The following is a 16,210-nucleotide window of genomic DNA, read 5'->3' on the forward strand; positions in this document are numbered from 1 at the left end:
GAGCGAGTGGGGGGGTGGGTGGGTGAGTGGGTGAGTGGGTGAGTGAGAGAGTGGGTGAGTGAGAGAGTGAGCGAGTGTGTGGGTGAGCGGGTGAGCGAGCCACCAACTTCGCCCGCTCCACCGCATCAACGGGGCGCACGGTAGCTGCGGAGAGAGAATGGCGAGAGTAGCGGTGAGTGGGGTGGGTGGGTGGGTGGGTGAGCGAGTGGGGGGGGTGGGTGGGTGAGTGGGTGAGTGAGCGAGTGGGGGGGTTGGTGGGTGAGTGGGTGAGTGAGCGAGTGGGGGGGTGGGTGGGTGAGTGGGTGAGTGAGCGAGTGGGGGGGTGGGTGAGTGAGTGGGTGAGTGAGCGAGTGGGGGGGTGGGTGGGTGAGTGGGTGAGTGAGCGAGTGGGGGGGTGGGTGGGTGGGTGGGTGGGTGAGCGAGTGGGGGGGTGGGTGGGTGAGTGGGTGAGTGAGCGAGTGGGGGGGTGGGTGGGTGAGTGGGTGAGTGAGCGAGTGGGGGGGTTGGTGGGTGAGTGGGTGAGTGAGCGAGTGGGGGGGTGGGTGAGTGAGTGGGTGAGTGAGCGAGTGAGTGGGGGGGGTGGGTGGGTGAGTGGGTGAGTGAGCGAGTGGGGGGGGTGGGTGGGTGAGTGGGTGGGTGAGTGAGTGGGGGGGTGGGTGGGTGGGTGAGTGAGTGGGGGGGTGGGTGGGTGAGTGGGTGAGTGAGCGAGTGAGTGGGGGGGTGGGTGGGTGAGTGGGTGAGTGAGCGAGTGAGTGGGGGGGTGGGTGGGTGAGTGGGTGAGTGAGCGAGTGGGGGGGTGGGTGGGTGAGTGGGTGAGTGAGCGAGTGAGTGGGGGGGTGAGTGGGTGAGTGGGTGAGTGAGCGAGTGGGGGGGTGGGTGGGTGAGTGGGTGAGTGAGCGAGTGAGTGGGTGAGTGAGTGGGTGAGTGGGTGAGTGAGCGAGTGGGGGGTGGGTGGGTGAGTGGGTGAGTGAGTGGGTGAGTGGGTCGGTGAGTTGGTGGGTGAGTGGGTGAGTGAGCGAGTGGGGGGTGGGTGAGTGGGTGAGTGAGAGAGTGGGTGAGTGAGAGAGTGAGCGAGTGTGTGGGTGAGCGGGTGTGAGCGAGCCACCAACTTCTCCCGCTCCACCGCATCAACGGGGCGCACGGTAGCTGCGGAGAGAGAATGGCGAGAGTAGCGGTGAGTGGGGTGGGTGGGTGGGTGAGTGAGTGGGTGAGTGGGGGGGTGGGTGGGTGAGTGGGTGAGTGGGTGAGTGAGTGGGGGGGTGAGTGGGTGAGTGGGTGAGTGAGCGAGTGGGGGGGTGGGTGAGTGAGTGGGTGAGTGGGTGAGTGAGCGAGTGGGGGGGTGGGTGGGTGAGTGGGTGAGTGAGTGGGGGGGTGGGTGGGTGAGTGGGTGAGTGAGCGAGTGGGGGGGTGGGTGGGTGAGTGAGCGAGTGGGGGGGTGGGTGGGTGAGTGGGTGAGTGAGTGAGCGAGTGGGGGGGTGGGTGGGTGAGTGGGTGAGTGGGTGAGTGAGAGAGTGGGTGAGTGAGAGAGTGAGCGAGTGTGTGGGTGAGCGGGAGAGCGAGCCACCAACTTCGCCCGCTCCACCGCATCAACGGGGCGCACGGTAGCTGCGGAGAGAGAATGGCGAGAGTAGCGGTGAGTGGGGTGGGTGGGGTGGGTGGGTGAGTGAGCGAGTGGGGGGGGTGGGTGGGTGAGTGGGTGAGTGGGTGAGTGAGAGAGTGGGTGAGTGGGTGAGTGAGCGAGTGGGGGGTGGGTGGGTGAGTGGGTGAGTGAGCGAGTGGGTGGGTGAGTGGGTGAGTGAGCGAGTGGGGGGGTGGGTGGGTGAGAGGGTGAGTGGGTGAGTGGGTGAGTGAGCGAGTGGCGGGGTGGGTGGGTGAGTGGGTGAGTGAGCGAGTGGGGGGGTGGGTGGGTGAGTGGGTGAGTGGGTGAGTGGGTGAGTGAGCGAGTGGGGGGGTGGGTGGGTGAGTGGGTGAGTGAGCGAGTGGGGGGGGTGGGTGGGTGAGTGGGTGAGTGAGCGAGTGGGGGGGTGGGTGGGTGGGTGGGTGGGTGAGCGAGTGGGGGGGTGGGTGGGTGAGTGGGTGAGTGAGCGAGTGGGGGGGTGGGTGGGTGAGTGGGTGAGTGAGCGAGTGGGGGGGTTGGTGGGTGAGTGGGTGAGTGAGCGAGTGGGGGGGTGGGTGAGTGAGTGGGTGAGTGAGCGAGTGAGTGGGGGGGTGGGTGGGTGAGTGGGTGAGTGAGCGAGTGGGGGGGTGGGTGGGTGAGTGGGTGGGTGAGTGAGTGGGGGGGTGGGTGGGTGGGTGAGTGAGTGGGGGGGTGGGTGGGTGAGTGGGTGAGTGAGCGAGTGAGTGGGGGGGTGGGTGGGTGAGTGGGTGAGTGAGCGAGTGAGTGGGGGGGTGGGTGGGTGAGTGGGTGAGTGAGCGAGTGGGGGGGTGGGTGGGTGAGTGGGTGAGTGAGCGAGTGAGTGGGGGGGGTGAGTGGGTGAGTGGGTGAGTGAGCGAGTGGGGGGGTGGGTGGGTGAGTGGGTGAGTGAGCGAGTGAGTGGGTGAGTGAGTGGGTGAGTGGGTGAGTGAGCGAGTGGGGGGTGGGTGGGTGAGTGGGTGAGTGAGTGGGTGAGTGGGTCGGTGAGTTGGTGGGTGAGTGGGTGAGTGAGCGAGTGGGGGGTGGGTGAGTGGGTGAGTGAGAGAGTGGGTGAGTGAGAGAGTGAGCGAGTGTGTGGGTGAGCGGGTGAGCGAGCCACCAACTTCTCCCGCTCCACCGCATCAACGGGGCGCACGGTAGCTGCGGAGAGAGAATGGCGAGAGTAGCGGTGAGTGGGGTGGGTGGGTGGGTGAGTGAGTGGGTGAGTGGGGGGGGGTGGGTGGGTGAGTGGGTGAGTGGGTGAGTGAGTGGGGGGGTGAGTGGGTGAGTGGGTGATGTGAGCGAGTGGGGGGGTGGGTGAGTGAGTGGGTGAGTGGGTGAGGTGAGCGAGTGGGGGGTGGGTGGGTGAGTGGGTGAGTGAGTGGGGGGGGTGGGTGGGTGAGTGGTGAGTGAGCGAGTGGGGGGGTGGGTGGGTGAGTGAGCGAGTGGGGGGGTGGGTGGGTGAGTGGGTGAGTGAGTGAGCGAGTGGGGGGGTGGGTGGGTGAGTGGGTGAGTGGGTGAGTGAGAGAGTGGGTGAGTGAGAGAGTGAGCGAGTGTGTGGGTGAGCGGGGGAGAGCGAGCCACCAACTTCGCCCGCTCCACCGCATCAACGGGGCGCACGGTAGCTGCGGAGAGAGAATGGCGAGAGTAGCGGTGAGTGGGGTGGGTGGGTGGGTGGGTGAGTGAGCGAGTGGGGGGGGTGGGTGGGTGAGTGGGTGAGTGGGTGAGTGAGAGAGTGGGTGAGTGGGTGAGTGAGCGAGTGGGGGGTGGGTGGGTGAGTGGGTGAGTGAGCGAGTGGGTGGGTGAGTGGGTGAGTGAGCGAGTGGGGGGGTGGGTGGGTGAGAGGGTGAGTGGGTGAGTGGGTGAGTGAGCGAGTGGCGGGGTGGGGTGGGTGAGTGGGTGAGTGAGCGAGTGGGGGGGTGGGTGGGTGAGTGGGTGAGTGGGTGAGTGGGTGAGTGAGCGAGTGGGGGGGTGGGTGGGTGAGTGGGTGAGTGAGAGAGTGAGCGAGTGTGTGGGTGAGCGGGAGAGCGAGCCACCAACTTCGCCCGCTCCACCGCATCAACGGGGCGCACGGTAGCTGCGGAGAGAGAATGGCGAGAGAAGCGGTGAGTGGGGTGGGTGGGTGGGTGGGTGAGTGAGCGAGTGGGGGGGTGGGTGGGTGAGTGGGTGAGTGGGTGAGTGAGAGAGTGGGTGAGTGGGTGAGTGAGCGAGTGGGGGGGTGGGTGGGTGAGTGGGTGAGTGAGCGAGTGGGTGGGTGAGTGGGTGAGTGAGCGAGTGGGGGGGTGGGTGGGTGAGAGGGTGAGTGGGTGAGTGGGTGAGTGAGCGAGTGGCGGGGTGGGTGGGTGAGTGGGTGAGTGAGCGAGTGGGGGGGTGGGTGGGTGAGTGGGTGAGTGGGTGAGTGGGTGAGTGAGCGAGTGGGGGGGTGGGTGGGTGAGTGGGTGAGTGGGTGAGTGAGAGAGTGGGTGAGTGAGCGAGTGGGTGGGTGAGTGAGAGAGTGGGTGAGTGAGCGAGTGGGTGGGTGAGTGAGAGAGTGGGTGTGTGAGCGAGTGGGTGGGTGAGTGGGTGAGTGGGTGAGTGGGTGAGTGAGCGAGTGGGGGGGTGGGTGGGTGAGTGGGTGAGTGAGCGAGTGGGGGGGTGGGTGGGTGAGTGGGTGAGTGAGCGAGTGGGGGGGTGAGTGGGTGAGTGAGCGAGTGGGGGGGTGGGTGGGTGAGTGGGTGAGTGGGTGAGTGGGTGAGTGAGCGAGTGGGGGGGGTGGGTGGGTGAGTGGGTGAGTGAGCGAGTGGGTGGGGTGGGTGAGTGGGTGAGTGGGTGAGTGAGCGAGTGGGGGGGTGGGTGGGTGAGTGGGTGAGTGGGTGAGTGAGCGAGTGGGGGGTGGGTGGGTGAGTGGATGAGTTGAGCGAGTGGGGGGGTGGGTGGGTGAGTGGGTGAGAGAGCGAGTGGGGGGGTGGGTGGGTGATGTGAGCGAGTGGGGGGTGGGTGGGTGAGTGGGTGAGTGAGCGAGTGGGGGGGTGGGTGGGTGAGTGGGTGAGTGAGCGAGTAGGGGGGTGGGTGGGTGAGTGGGGTGATGTGAGCGAGTGGGGGGTGGGTGAGTGGGTGAGTGAGCGAGTGGGGGGGTGGGTGGGTGAGTGGGTGAGTGGGGGGTGGGTGGGTGAGTGGGTGATGTGAGCGAGTAGGGGGGTGGGTGGGTGAGTGGGTGAATGAGCGAGTGGGGGGTGGGTGGGTGAGTGGGTGAGTGAGTGGGTGAGTGAGTGGGTGGGTGAGTTGGTGGGTGAGTGGGTGAGTGGGTGAGTGAGCGAGTGGGGGGTGGGTGGGTGAGTGGGTGAGTGGGTGAGTGAGAGAGTGGGGGAGTGAGAGAGTGAGCGAGTGTGTGGGTGAGCGGGTGAGCGAGCCACCAACTTCTCCCGCTCCACCGCATCAACGGGGCGCACGGTAGCTGCGGAGAGAGAATGGCGAGAGTAGCGGTGAGTGGGGGGGGTGAGTGGGGTGAGTGGGTGAGTGAGTGGTGGGGGTGGGTGGGTGAGTGGGTGAGTGGGGGGGTGGGTGGGTGAGTGGGTGAGTGAGCGAGTGGTGGGGGGGTGGGTGGGTGAGTGGGTGAGTGGGTGAGTGGGTGAGTGAGCGAGTGGGGGGGTGGGTGGGTGAGTGGGTGAGTGAGTGGGGGGGTGGGTGGGTGAGTGGGTGAGTGGGTGAGTGAGCGAGTGGGGGGTGGGTGGGTGAGTGGGGTGAGTGAGTGAGGGGGTGGGTGGGTGAGTGGGTGAGTGAGCGAGTGGGTGAGTGGGTGAGTGAGCGAGTGGGAGGGTGGGTGAGTGGGTGAGTGGGTGAGTGGGTGAGTGGGGGGGTGGGTGGGTGAGTGGGTGAGTGAGCGAGTGGGGGGGTGGGTGGGTGAGTGGGTGAGTGAGCGAGTGGGGGGTGGGTGAGTGGGTGAGTGAGTGGGGGGGTGGGTGGGTGAGTGGGTGAGTGAGTGAGTGGGGGGGTGGGTGGGTGAGTGAGAGGGTGAGCGAGCGGTGTGAGCGAGCGAGTGTGTGGGTCAGTGAGCGAGCGGGTGAGTGAGTGGGTGAGTGAGCGAGTGGGTGGGTGGGTGAGCGGGTGGGTGGGTGAGCGAGCAGGTGAGCGAGTGGGTGAGTTGGCGAGTGGGTGTGTGGGCGAGCGAGCGGGTGAGCGAGCCACCAACTTCTCCCGCTCCACCGCATCAACGGGGCGCACGGTAGCTGTGGAAAAAGAATGGCAAGCGTAGCAGTAGCGGTGAGTGGGGTGAGTGGGGTGAGTGGGGTGAGTGGGGGAGTGGGGGGGTGGGTGAGTGGGGGGGGTGGGTGAGTGGGGGGGGTGGGTGAGTGGGGGGGTGGGTGAGTGGGGGGGTCGGTGAGTGGGGGGGTGGGTGAGTGGGGGAGTGGGTGAGTGGGGGGTGGGTGAGTGGGGGGGTCGGTGAGTGGGGGGGTGGGTGAGTGGGTGAGTGGGGGGGGGTGAGTGGGGGAGTGGGTGAGTGGGGGAGTGGGTGAGTGGGGGGTGGGTGAGTGGGGGGGTCGGTGAGTGGGGGAGTGGGTGAGTGGGGGAGTGGGGGAGATGGGTGAGTGGGGGAGTGGTTGAGTGGGGGGGGTGGGCGGGTGGGGGGGTGGTTGAGTGGGGTGAGTGGGGTGAGTGGGGGTGGGTGAGTGGGTGAGTGGGTGAGTGAGAGAGTGGGTGAGTGGGTGAGTGAGCGAGTGGGGGGTGGGTGGGTGAGTGGGTGAGTGAGCGAGTGGGTGGGTGAGTGGGTGAGTGAGCGAGTGGGGGGGTGGGTGGGTGAGAGGGTGAGTGGGTGAGTGGGTGAGTGAGCGAGTGGCGGGGTGGGTGGGTGAGTGGGTGAGTGAGCGAGTGGGGGGGTGGGTGGGTGAGTGGGTGAGTGGGTGAGTGGGTGAGTGAGCGAAGTGGGGGGGTGGGTGGGTGAGTGGGTGAGTGGGTGAGTGAGAGAGTGGGTGAGTGAGCGAGTGGGTGGGTGAGTGAGAGAGTGGGTGAGTGAGCGAGTGGGTGGGTGAGTGAGAGAGTGGGTGTGTGAGCGAGTGGGTGGGTGAGTGGGTGAGTGGGTGAGTGGGTGAGTGAGCGAGTGGGGGGGTGGGTGGGTGAGTGGGTGAGTGAGCGAGTGGGGGGGTGGGTGGGTGAGTGGGTGAGTGAGCGAGTGGGGGGGGTGAGTGGGTGAGTGAGCGAGTGGGGTTGGGTGGGTGAGTGGGTGAGTGGGTGAGTGGGTGAGTGAGCGAGTGGGGGGGGTGGGTGGGTGAGTGGGTGAGTGAGCGAGTGGGTGGGTGGGTGAGTGGGTGAGTGGGTGAGTGAGCGAGTGGGGGGGTGGGTGGGTGAGTGGGTGAGTGGGTGAGTGAGCGAGTGGGGGGGTGGGTGGGTGAGTGGATGAGTGAGCGAGTGGGGGGGTGGGTGGGTGAGTGGGTGAGAGAGCGAGTGGGGGGGTGGGTGGGTGAGTGAGCGAGTGGGGGTGGGTGGGTGAGTGGGTGAGTGAGCGAGTGGGGGGGTGGGTGGGTGAGTGGGTGAGTGAGCGAGTAGGGGGGTGGGTGGGTGGGTGAGTGAGCGAGTGGGGGGTGGGTGAGTGGGTGAGTGAGCGAGTGGGGGGGTGGGTGGGTGAGTGGGTGAGTGGGGGGTGGGTGGGTGAGTGGGTGAGTGAGCGAGTAGGGGGGTGGGTGGGTGAGTGGGTGAATGAGCGAGTGGGGGGTGGGTGGGTGAGTGGGTGGGTGAGTGAGTGGGTGAGTGAGTGGGTGGGTGAGTTGGTGGGTGAGTGGGTGAGTGGGTGAGTGAGCGAGTGGGGGGTGGGTGGGTGAGTGGGTGAGTGGGTGAGTGAGAGAGTGGGGGAGTGAGAGAGTGAGCGAGTGTGTGGGTGAGCGGGTGAGCGAGCCACCAACTTCTCCCGCTCCACCGCATCAACGGGGCGCACGGTAGCTGCGGAGAGAGAATGGCGAGAGTAGCGGTGAGTGGGGGGGGTGAGTGGGTGAGTGGGTGAGTGAGTGGGGGGGTGGGTGGGTGAGTGGGTGAGTGGGGGGGTGGGTGGGTGAGTGGGTGAGTGAGCGAGTGGGGGGGTGGGTGGGTGAGTGGGTGAGTGGGTGAGTGGGTGAGTGAGCGAGTGGGGGGGTGGGTGGGTGAGTGGGTGAGTGAGTGGGGGGGTGGGTGGGTGAGTGGGTGAGTGGGTGAGTGAGCGAGTGGGGGGTGGGTGGGTGAGTGGGTGAGTGAGTGAGGGGGTGGGTGGGTGAGTGGGTGAGTGAGCGAGTGGGTGAGTGGGTGAGTGAGCGAGTGGGAGGGTGGGTGAGTGGGTGAGTGGGTGAATGGGTGAGTGGGGGGGTGGGTGGGTGAGTGGGTGAGTGAGCGAGTGGGGGGGTGGGTGGGTGAGTGGGTGAGTGAGCGAGTGGGGGGGTGGGTGAGTGGGTGAGTGAGTGGGGGGGTGGGTGGGTGAGTGGGTGAGTGAGTGAGTGGGGGGGTGGGTGGGTGAGTGAGAGGGTGAGCGAGCGGGGTGAGCGAGCGAGTGTGTGGGTCAGTGAGCGAGCGGGTGAGTGAGTGGGTGAGTGAGCGAGTGGGTGGGTGGGTGAGCGGGTGGGTGGGTGAGCGAGCAGAGTGAGCGAGTGGGTGAGTTGGCGAGTGGGTGTGTGGGCGAGCGAGCGGGGTGAGCGAGCCACCAACTTCTCCCGCTCCACCGCATCAACGGGGCGCACGGTAGCTGTGGAAAAAGAATGGCAAGCGTAGCAGTAGCGGTGAGTGGGGTGAGTGGGGTGAGTGGGGTGAGTGGTGTGAGTGGGGGTGGGTGGGGGAGTGGGTGAGTGGGGGGGTGGGTGAGTGGGGGGTGGGTGAGTGGGGGGGTGGGTGAGTGGGGGGTGGGGTGAGTGGGGGGGTCGGTGAGTGGGGGGGTGGGTGAGTGGGTGAGTGGGGGGGTGGGTGAGTGGGGGGGTCGGTGAGTGGGGGGGTGGGTGAGTGGGTGAGTGGGGGGGGGGGTGAGTGGGGGAGTGGGTGAGTGGGGGAGTGGGTGAGTGGGGGGTGGGTGAGTGGGGGGGTCGGTGAGTGGGGGAGTGGGTGAGTGGGGGAGTGGGGGAGTGGGTGAGTGGGGGAGTGGTTGAGTGGGGGGGTGGGCGGGTGGGGGGGTGGTTGAGTGGGGTGAGTGGGGTGAGTGGGGGTGGGTGAGTGGGGGAGTGGGTGAGTGGGGGGGTGGGTGAGTGGGGGGGTCGGTGAGTGGGGGGGTGGGTGAGTGGGGGGGTGGGTGAGTGGGGGAGTGGGTGAGTGGGGGGGTGGGTGAGTGGGGGGGTCGGTGAGTGGGGGGGTGGGTGAGTGGGGGAGTGGGTGAGTGGGGGGGGGGTGAGTGGGGGAGTGGGTGAGTGGGGGAGTGGGTGAGTGGGTGAGTGGGGGGGTGGGTGAGTGGGGGGGTCGGTGAGTGGGGGAGTGGGTGAGTGGGGGAGTGGGTGAGTGGGGGAGTGGGTGAGTGGGGGGGTGGGTGGGTGGGGGGAGTGGGTGAGTGGGGGGGTGGGTGGGTGGGGGTGTGGGTGAGTGGGGTGAGTGGGGTGAGTGGGGGTGGGTGAGTGGGGGAGTGGGTGAGTGGGGGGGGGGTGGGTGAGTGGGGTGAGTGGGGTGAGTGGGGGAGTGGGTGAGTGGGTGAGTCGGGGAGTGGGTGAGTGGGGGGGGGGTGAGTGGGGGAGTGGGTGAGTGGGGGAGTGGGTGAGTGGGGGGGTGGGTGGGTGGGGGGGTGGGTGAGTGGGGTGAGTGGGGTGAGTGGGGGTGGGTGAGTGGGGTAGTGGGTGAGTGGGGGGGGTGGGTGAGTGGGGTGAGTGGGGTGAGTGGGGTGAGTAGGGGAGTGGGTGAGTGGGGGAGTGGGTGAGTGGGGGGGGGTGAGTGTAGGGGTGGGTGAGTGGGGGGGGTGGGTGAGTGGGGGGGTGGGTGAGTGGGGGGGTGGGTGAGTGGGGGGGGTGGGTGAGTGGGGGGGGTGGGTGAGTGGGGGGGGGTGGGTGGTGGGGGGTGGGTGGATGAATGGGTGAGGGGGGGTGAGTGGGGGGGTGGTGTGTGAGGGGTGGGTGAGTGGGGAGATGAGTGGGTGAGTGGGGGGGTGGGTGAGTGGGGGGGTGGGTGGGGGGGTGGGTGATGGGGGGGATGAATGGGTGAGGGGGGGTGAGTGGGGGGGGTGGTTGAGTGAGGGGTGGGTGAGTGGGAGGGTGGGTGAGTGGGGGGTGGGTGGATGAATGGGTGAGGGGGGGTGAGTGGGGGGGTGGTTGAGTGAGGGGTGGGTGAGTGGGGAGATGAGTGGGTGAGTGGGGGGGTGGGTGAGTGAGGGGTGGGTTGAGTGGGGGGGGGGTGGCGGGGATGAGTTTGGAGGTGAGTGGAGGGGGTGAGTGGGGGGGTGTGAGTGGGTGAGTGGGAGCATTAGTGAGCAATTGGGTGAGCGGGGTGACCGAGCGAGTGAGTGAGCGGGCGAGCGAGTGGGTGAGCGAGTGGGTGAGTGAGTGGGTGAGTGAGCGAGCGGGTGATTGAGTGAGTGAGCGAGTGAGCGAGAGGTGAGAGCGAAGTGGGTGAGCGAAGCGGGTGAGCGACCGGGTGAGTGAGTGAGCGGGTGAGCGAGTGGGTGAGTGAGCGGGTGAGTTGGTCAGTGAGTGGGTGAGCGAGCAGGTGAGTTTGTGAGTGAGTGGGTGAGCGAGTGGGTGAGCGGGTGAGCGAATGAGCGAGCGAGTGAGCAGGTGAGTGGATGAGCGAGCGGTTGAGTGAGTGAGCGAGTGGGTGATTGAGTGGGTGAGTGAGCGAGTGGGTGAGCGGGTGAGCGAGTGGGTGAGCGAGCGGAGGAGCGAGTGAGCGAGAGGGAGAGCGAGTGGGTGAGCGAGCGGGTGAGCGACCGGGTGAGTGAGTGAGCGGGTGAGCGAGTGGGTGAGTGAGCGGGTGAGTTGGATAGTGAGTGGCTGAGCGAGCAGGTGAGTTTGTGAGCGAGTGGGTGAGCGAGTGGGTGAGCGGGTGAGCGAATGAGCGAGCGAAGTGAGCGGGTGAGTGGATGAGCGAGCGGGTGAGTGAGTGAGCGAAGTGGGTGAGTGAGTGGGTGAGTTGGATAGTGAGTGGCTGAGCGAGCAGGTGAGTTTGTGAGTGAGCGGGTGAGCGAGTGGGTGAGTGAGCGGGTGAGTTGGATAGTGAGTGGCTGAGCGAGCAGGTGAGTTTGTGAGCGAGTGGGTGAGCGGTGTGAGCGAATGAGCGAGCGAGCGGGTGAGTGGATGAGCGAGCGGGTGAGTTTGTGAGCGAGTGGGTGAGCGGGTGAGCGAATGAGCGAGCGAGCGGGTGAGTGGATGAGCGAGCGGTGTGAGCGAGCGGGTGAGTGAGTGGGTGAGCGAGTGGGTGAGCGAGTAGGTGAGTGGGTGACTTACGTGGGGTTACACTAGAATTCCACCTCGCGTGTGACAGTCGACCTAAAACACAAACGCATCATCAGCCAGGCTCCCTTCACTGCTGGATGCAACTCTCACAAAGATGTTCCTCATGATGCCAGTGTGGTTGTGGTGGTTGTTGTGGTGGTGGTGGTTGTGGTGGTAGTTGTGGTTGTTGATAGTGTGGTTGTAGTGGTAGTTGTGGTGGTTGTAGTGGTAGTTGTGGTGGTTGTGGTGGTTGTTGATAGTGTGGTTGTGGTGGTTGTGGTGGTTGTTGATAGTGTGGTTGTGGTGGTAGTTGTGGTGGTAGTTGTGGTGGTTGTTGATAGTGGTTGTGGTGGTTGTTGATAGTGGGGTTGTGGTGGTTGTTGTGGTGGTTGTTGATAGTGTGGTTGTGGTGGTTGTTGTGGTTGTGGTGGTGGTTGTGGTGGTAGTTGTGGTGGTTGTGGTGGTTGTTGTGGTTGTTGATAGTGGGGTTGTAGTGGTAGTTGTGGTGGTTGTTGATAGTGGTTGTGGTGGTTGTTGATAGTGTGGTTGTAGTGGTAGTTGTGGTGGTTGTGGTGGTTGTAGTGGTTGTGATTGTTGTTGTAGTGGTTGTAGTGGTGGTTGTTGTGTTGGTTGTTGTTGTAGTGGTTGTTGTGTTGGTTGTGGTTGTTGTGTTGGTTGTTGTTGTAGTGGTTGGTGTGTTGGTTGTTGTTGTAGTGGTGGTTGTTGTGTTGTTGTGGTTGTTGTGTTGTAGTGGTTGTTGTAGTGGTTGTTGTAGTGGTTGTTGTGTTGGTTGTTGTGGTTGTTGTAGTGGTTGTTGTGTTGTAGTGGTTGTTGTAGTGGTTGTTGTGTTGTAGTGGTTGTTGTGTTGTTGTTGTGTTGGTTGTTGTGTTGGTGGTTGTTGTAGTGGTTGTTGTGTTGGTTGTTGTGGTTGTTGTGTTGGTTGTTGTGGTTGTTGTGTTGGTTGTTGTGTTGATTGTTGTTGGTTGTTGTAGTTGTTGTGGTTGTTGTGATTGTGGTTGTTGTAGTTGTGGTTGTAGTTGTTGTTGTGATTGTTGTTGTGGTTGTTGTTGTGGTTGTTGTGTTGGTTGTTGTAGTTGTTGTGGTTGTTGTGATTGTGGTTGTTGTAGTTGTGGTTGTAGTTGTGATTGTTGTTGTGGTTGTTGTTGTGGTTGTTGTGTTGGTTGTTGTAGTTGTTGTGGTTGTTGTGATTGTGGTTGTTGTAGTTGTGGTTGTAGTTGTTGTTGTGATTGTTGTTGTGGTTGTTGTTGTGGTTGTTGTGTTGGTTGTTGTGTTGTAGTGGTTGTTGTAGTGGTTGTTGTAGTGGTTGTTGTGTTGGTTGTTGTGGTTGTTGTAGTGGTTGTTGTGTTGGTTGTTGTTGTAGTGGTTGTTGTGTTGTAGTGGTTGTAGTGGTTGTAGTGGTTGTTGTGTTGGTTGTTGTGGTTGTTGTAGTGGTTGTTGTGTTGGTTGTTGTAGTGGTTGTTGTTGTTGTTGTGGTTGTTGTGGTTGTAGTGGTTGTTGTAGTTGTTGTTGTGATTGTTGTTGTGGTTGTTGTGTTGGTTGTTGTGGTTGTTGGTTGTTGTTGGTTGTTGTAGTTGATTGTTGTAGTTGTGGTTGTAGTTGTGGTTGTAGTTGTTGTTGTAGTTGTTGTGGTTGTTGTAGTTGTTGTGGTTGTAGTTGTTGTTGTTGTCTGACCGGCCGAGCGAGCGACCTTGCCCAACGCCGCCCTGAGCGCCGCCATCTTGCCTCTGCGACTCGCCCCGCCCCCTCGCAACATGCGGCCTTCCCATTGGCTCCCGCGGGCACCCCACGTGGTCCAAGCAACCGACCAATCGCGTTTGTGGGGTGGTGTGTGTGTTGAGTGTGTGTGTGTGTTGCGTATGGTGTGTGTGTGGGGGGTGTGTATGGTGTGCGTGTGTGTGGTGTGTGTGTGTTGTGTATGGTGTGTGTGTGGGGTGTGTGTGTGGGGTGTGTGTATGGTGTGCGTGTGTGTGGTGTGTGTGTGTGTGTTGCGTATGGTGTGTGTGTGGGGGTGTGTGTGTGGGGTGTGTGTATGGTGTGCGTGTGTGTGGTGTGTGTGTGTTGCGTATGGTGTGTGTGTGGGGTGTGTGTGTGGGGTGTGTGTATGGTGTGCGTGTGTGTGGTGTGTGTGTGTGTGTTGCGTATGGTGTGTGTGTGGGGTGTGTGTATGGTGTGCGTGTGTGTGGTGTGTGTGTGTGTGTTGCGTATGGTGTGTGTGTGGGGTGTGTGTGTGGGGTGTGTGTATGGTGTGCGTGTGTGTGGTGTGTGTGTGTGTGTGTGTTGCGTATGGTGTGTGTGTGGGGTGTGTGTGTGGGGTGTGTGTATGGTGTGCGTGTGTGTGGTGTGTGTGTGTGTGTTGCGTATGGTGTGTGTGTGGGGTGTGTGTGTGGGGTGTGTGTATGGTGTGCGTGTGTGTGGTGTGTGTGTGTGGGTTGGGGTGTGTGTGTGGTGTGTGAGTGTGTGTGGTGTGTGTGTGGTGTGTGTGTGGTGTGTGTGTGGGGTGTGTGTGTGGTGTGTGAGTGTGTAGTGTGTGTGGTGTGTGAGTGTGTAGTGTGTGTGGTGTGTGTGTGGTGGGGTGTGTGTGTGGTGTGTGTGTGGGGTGTGTGTGTTGTGTATGGTGTGTGTGTGTGGTGTGTGTGTGGTGTGTGTGAGTGTGTAGTGTGTGTGGTGTGTGTGGTGTGGTGTGTGTGGTGTGTGTGTAGTGTGTGTGTGGTGTGTGTGTGGTGTGTGTGTGGTGTGTGTGTGGTGTGTGTGTAGTGTGTGTGGTGTGTGAGTGTGTAGTGTGTGTGGTGTGTGTGTGGTGTGTGTAGTGTGTGTGGTGTGTGTGTGTAGTGTGTGTGGTGTGTGTGTGGGGTGTGTGTGTGGTGTGTGTGTGGTGTGTGTGGTGTATGTAGTGTGTGTGTGGTGTGTGTGGGGAGTGTGTGGTGTGTGTGTGGTGTGTGTGTGGTGTGTGTGTGGTGTGTGTGTGGTGTGTGTGTGGGGTGTGTGTTTGGTGTGTGTGGGGTGTGTGTGTGGTGTGTGTGTGGTGTGTGGTGTGTGTGTGGGGTGTGTGTTTGGTGTGTGTGGTGTGTGTGTGGGGGTGTGTGTGGTGTGTTTGGTGTGTGTGTAGTGTGTGGGGTGTGTGTGTGGTGTGTGTGTGGGGTGTGTGTGGTGTTTGGTGTGTGTGTAGTGTGTGTGGTGTGTGGTGTTTGTGTGTGGTGTGTGTGGTGTGTGTATGGTGTGTGTGCGGTAACATTCGTGACGTCACCACGACGCTTGTGCCAGGCCATGTGCACCTTGAGGCTGCCACGTGAAGTGTCGAACGCCCGCTGGCAGGAGGTCACGGGGCAGACCCAGCAGGTGCCACGGGTCGACTGACCGAGATGACCGAGATGACTGGCTGATGCACCACCTGTGCCCCCTACTGTGCCAACTTGCTGTGCTTTAGCCACCCGGCGCTCCGCTCGTTGTTGTGAGCGTCGCTCCTCCGCCCTCCGTTGTTGTTGGAGGGCGACTGCCTCCAACTGCCCAGTAGCGTCCTTCACGAGCCTCCTCCACTGAGGCCGATCTTGACACCGCTGGTACCAGTCATCGGCAAGTCCACTCAGCTCCACGTCCTCCTGTACCACATCACTCCATCTCTTCTCTAGCCCGTGTCACTCACTCACCCACTCACTCGACCACTCACTCACACACTCACTCACTCACCCATCACTCCATCTCTTCTCTAGCCCGTGCCACTCACCCACCCACTCACCCACCCACTCACCCACTCACCCACTCACTCACCCACCCACTCACTCACTCACCCATCACTCCATCTCTTCTCTAGCCCGTGTCACTCACTCACCCACTCACTCGACCACTCACTCACACACTCACTCACTCACCCATCACTCCATCTCTTCTCTAGCCCGTGCCACTCACCCACCCACTCACCCACTCACTCACTCACCCACCCACTCACTCACCCACTCACTCACTCACCCACCCACTCACCCATCACTCCATCTCTTCTCGAGCCCGTGTCACTCACTCACACACTCACCACACACACCCACACACTAAACACAACACACACACACCACACACACCTCACACACTAAACACACACCACACACACACGCCACACACACACCACACACACACCACACACTAAACACACACACACACACCACACACTAAACACACACACACACCACACACTAAACACACACACCACACACACACCACACCACACACTAAACACACACACACCACACCACACACACCTCACACACTAAACACACACACACACCACACACACACGCCACACACTAAACACACACACACCACACACACACCTCACACACTAAACACACACACCACACACACACACCACACACTAAACACACACCACACACACACACCACACACTAAACACACACACACACCACACACTAAACACACACACACACCACACACACACCACACCACACACTAAACACACACACACACCACACCACACACACCTCACACACTAAACACACACACACACCACACACACACGCACACACTAAACACACACACACACCACACACACACCTCACACACTAAACACACACACACCACACACCACACACTAAACACACACACACACCACACACTAAACACACACACACCACACACACACACCACACACTAAACACACACACACACACCACACACACACCACACCACACACACCTCACACACTAAACACACACACCACACACACACACCACACACTAAACACACACACACACACCACACACTACACACACTACACACACTACACACACACACTACACACACACACCACAAACACCACACCACACACAGATGGTGGTGGTGGTTTGGGACACGCGTAGGTAGACTCGGACAGAAGACAGTGCACACACCGCGAGACTTTATTGACGAAGAGATTCGAGAGCGAAGAGAACCGACTGCACTTGCCCCGACAGTCCGCGTAGGCTACCTGGGGACCTTCGTCTGTGTGCCTGTCTTTGACTGACCCCCCCCCCCCCGTGCACCTAGCCTGGCACGCCAATGTGTGTGTGTGGTGTGTGGTGTGTGTGTGTGGTGTGTGTGTGTGGTGTGTATGTGTGGTGTGTGTGTGTGTGGTGTGTGTGTGGTGTGTGTGTGGTGTATGTGTGGTGTGTGTGTGTGGTGTGTGTATGGTGTGTGTATGGTGTGTGTGTGTGTGGTGTGTGTGTGTGTGTGGTGTGTGTGTGTGGTGTGTGTGTGGTGT

At 62.1% G+C, this 16,210-nt stretch overlaps 1 protein-coding gene across 1 annotated transcript in view; it reads right to left on the reverse strand.

The window, feature by feature from the left end:
* Positions 1–12,764, reverse strand: part of NDUFS3 (NADH:ubiquinone oxidoreductase core subunit S3) — a 31,659-nt gene extending 18,895 nt beyond the window's left edge. Inside the window, exons 1-2 of the mRNA XM_078885393.1 lie at positions 12,637–12,764; positions 10,957–10,998 (exon numbers count right to left, since the gene is read on the reverse strand). Coding sequence (XP_078741519.1) covers positions 10,957–10,998; positions 12,637–12,718 — 124 coding nt within the window. The 5' untranslated portion in view covers positions 12,719–12,764. The remainder of the gene's footprint in view (positions 1–10,956; positions 10,999–12,636) is intronic.
* Positions 12,765–16,210: the final 3,446 nt, after the last annotated feature.

The sequence above is a fragment of the Lampetra fluviatilis genome, unplaced genomic scaffold (assembly GCF_964198595.1).
Source record: "Lampetra fluviatilis unplaced genomic scaffold, kcLamFluv1.1 SCAFFOLD_514, whole genome shotgun sequence".
NCBI classification, from domain to species: Eukaryota; Metazoa; Chordata; class Hyperoartia; order Petromyzontiformes; family Petromyzontidae; genus Lampetra; species Lampetra fluviatilis.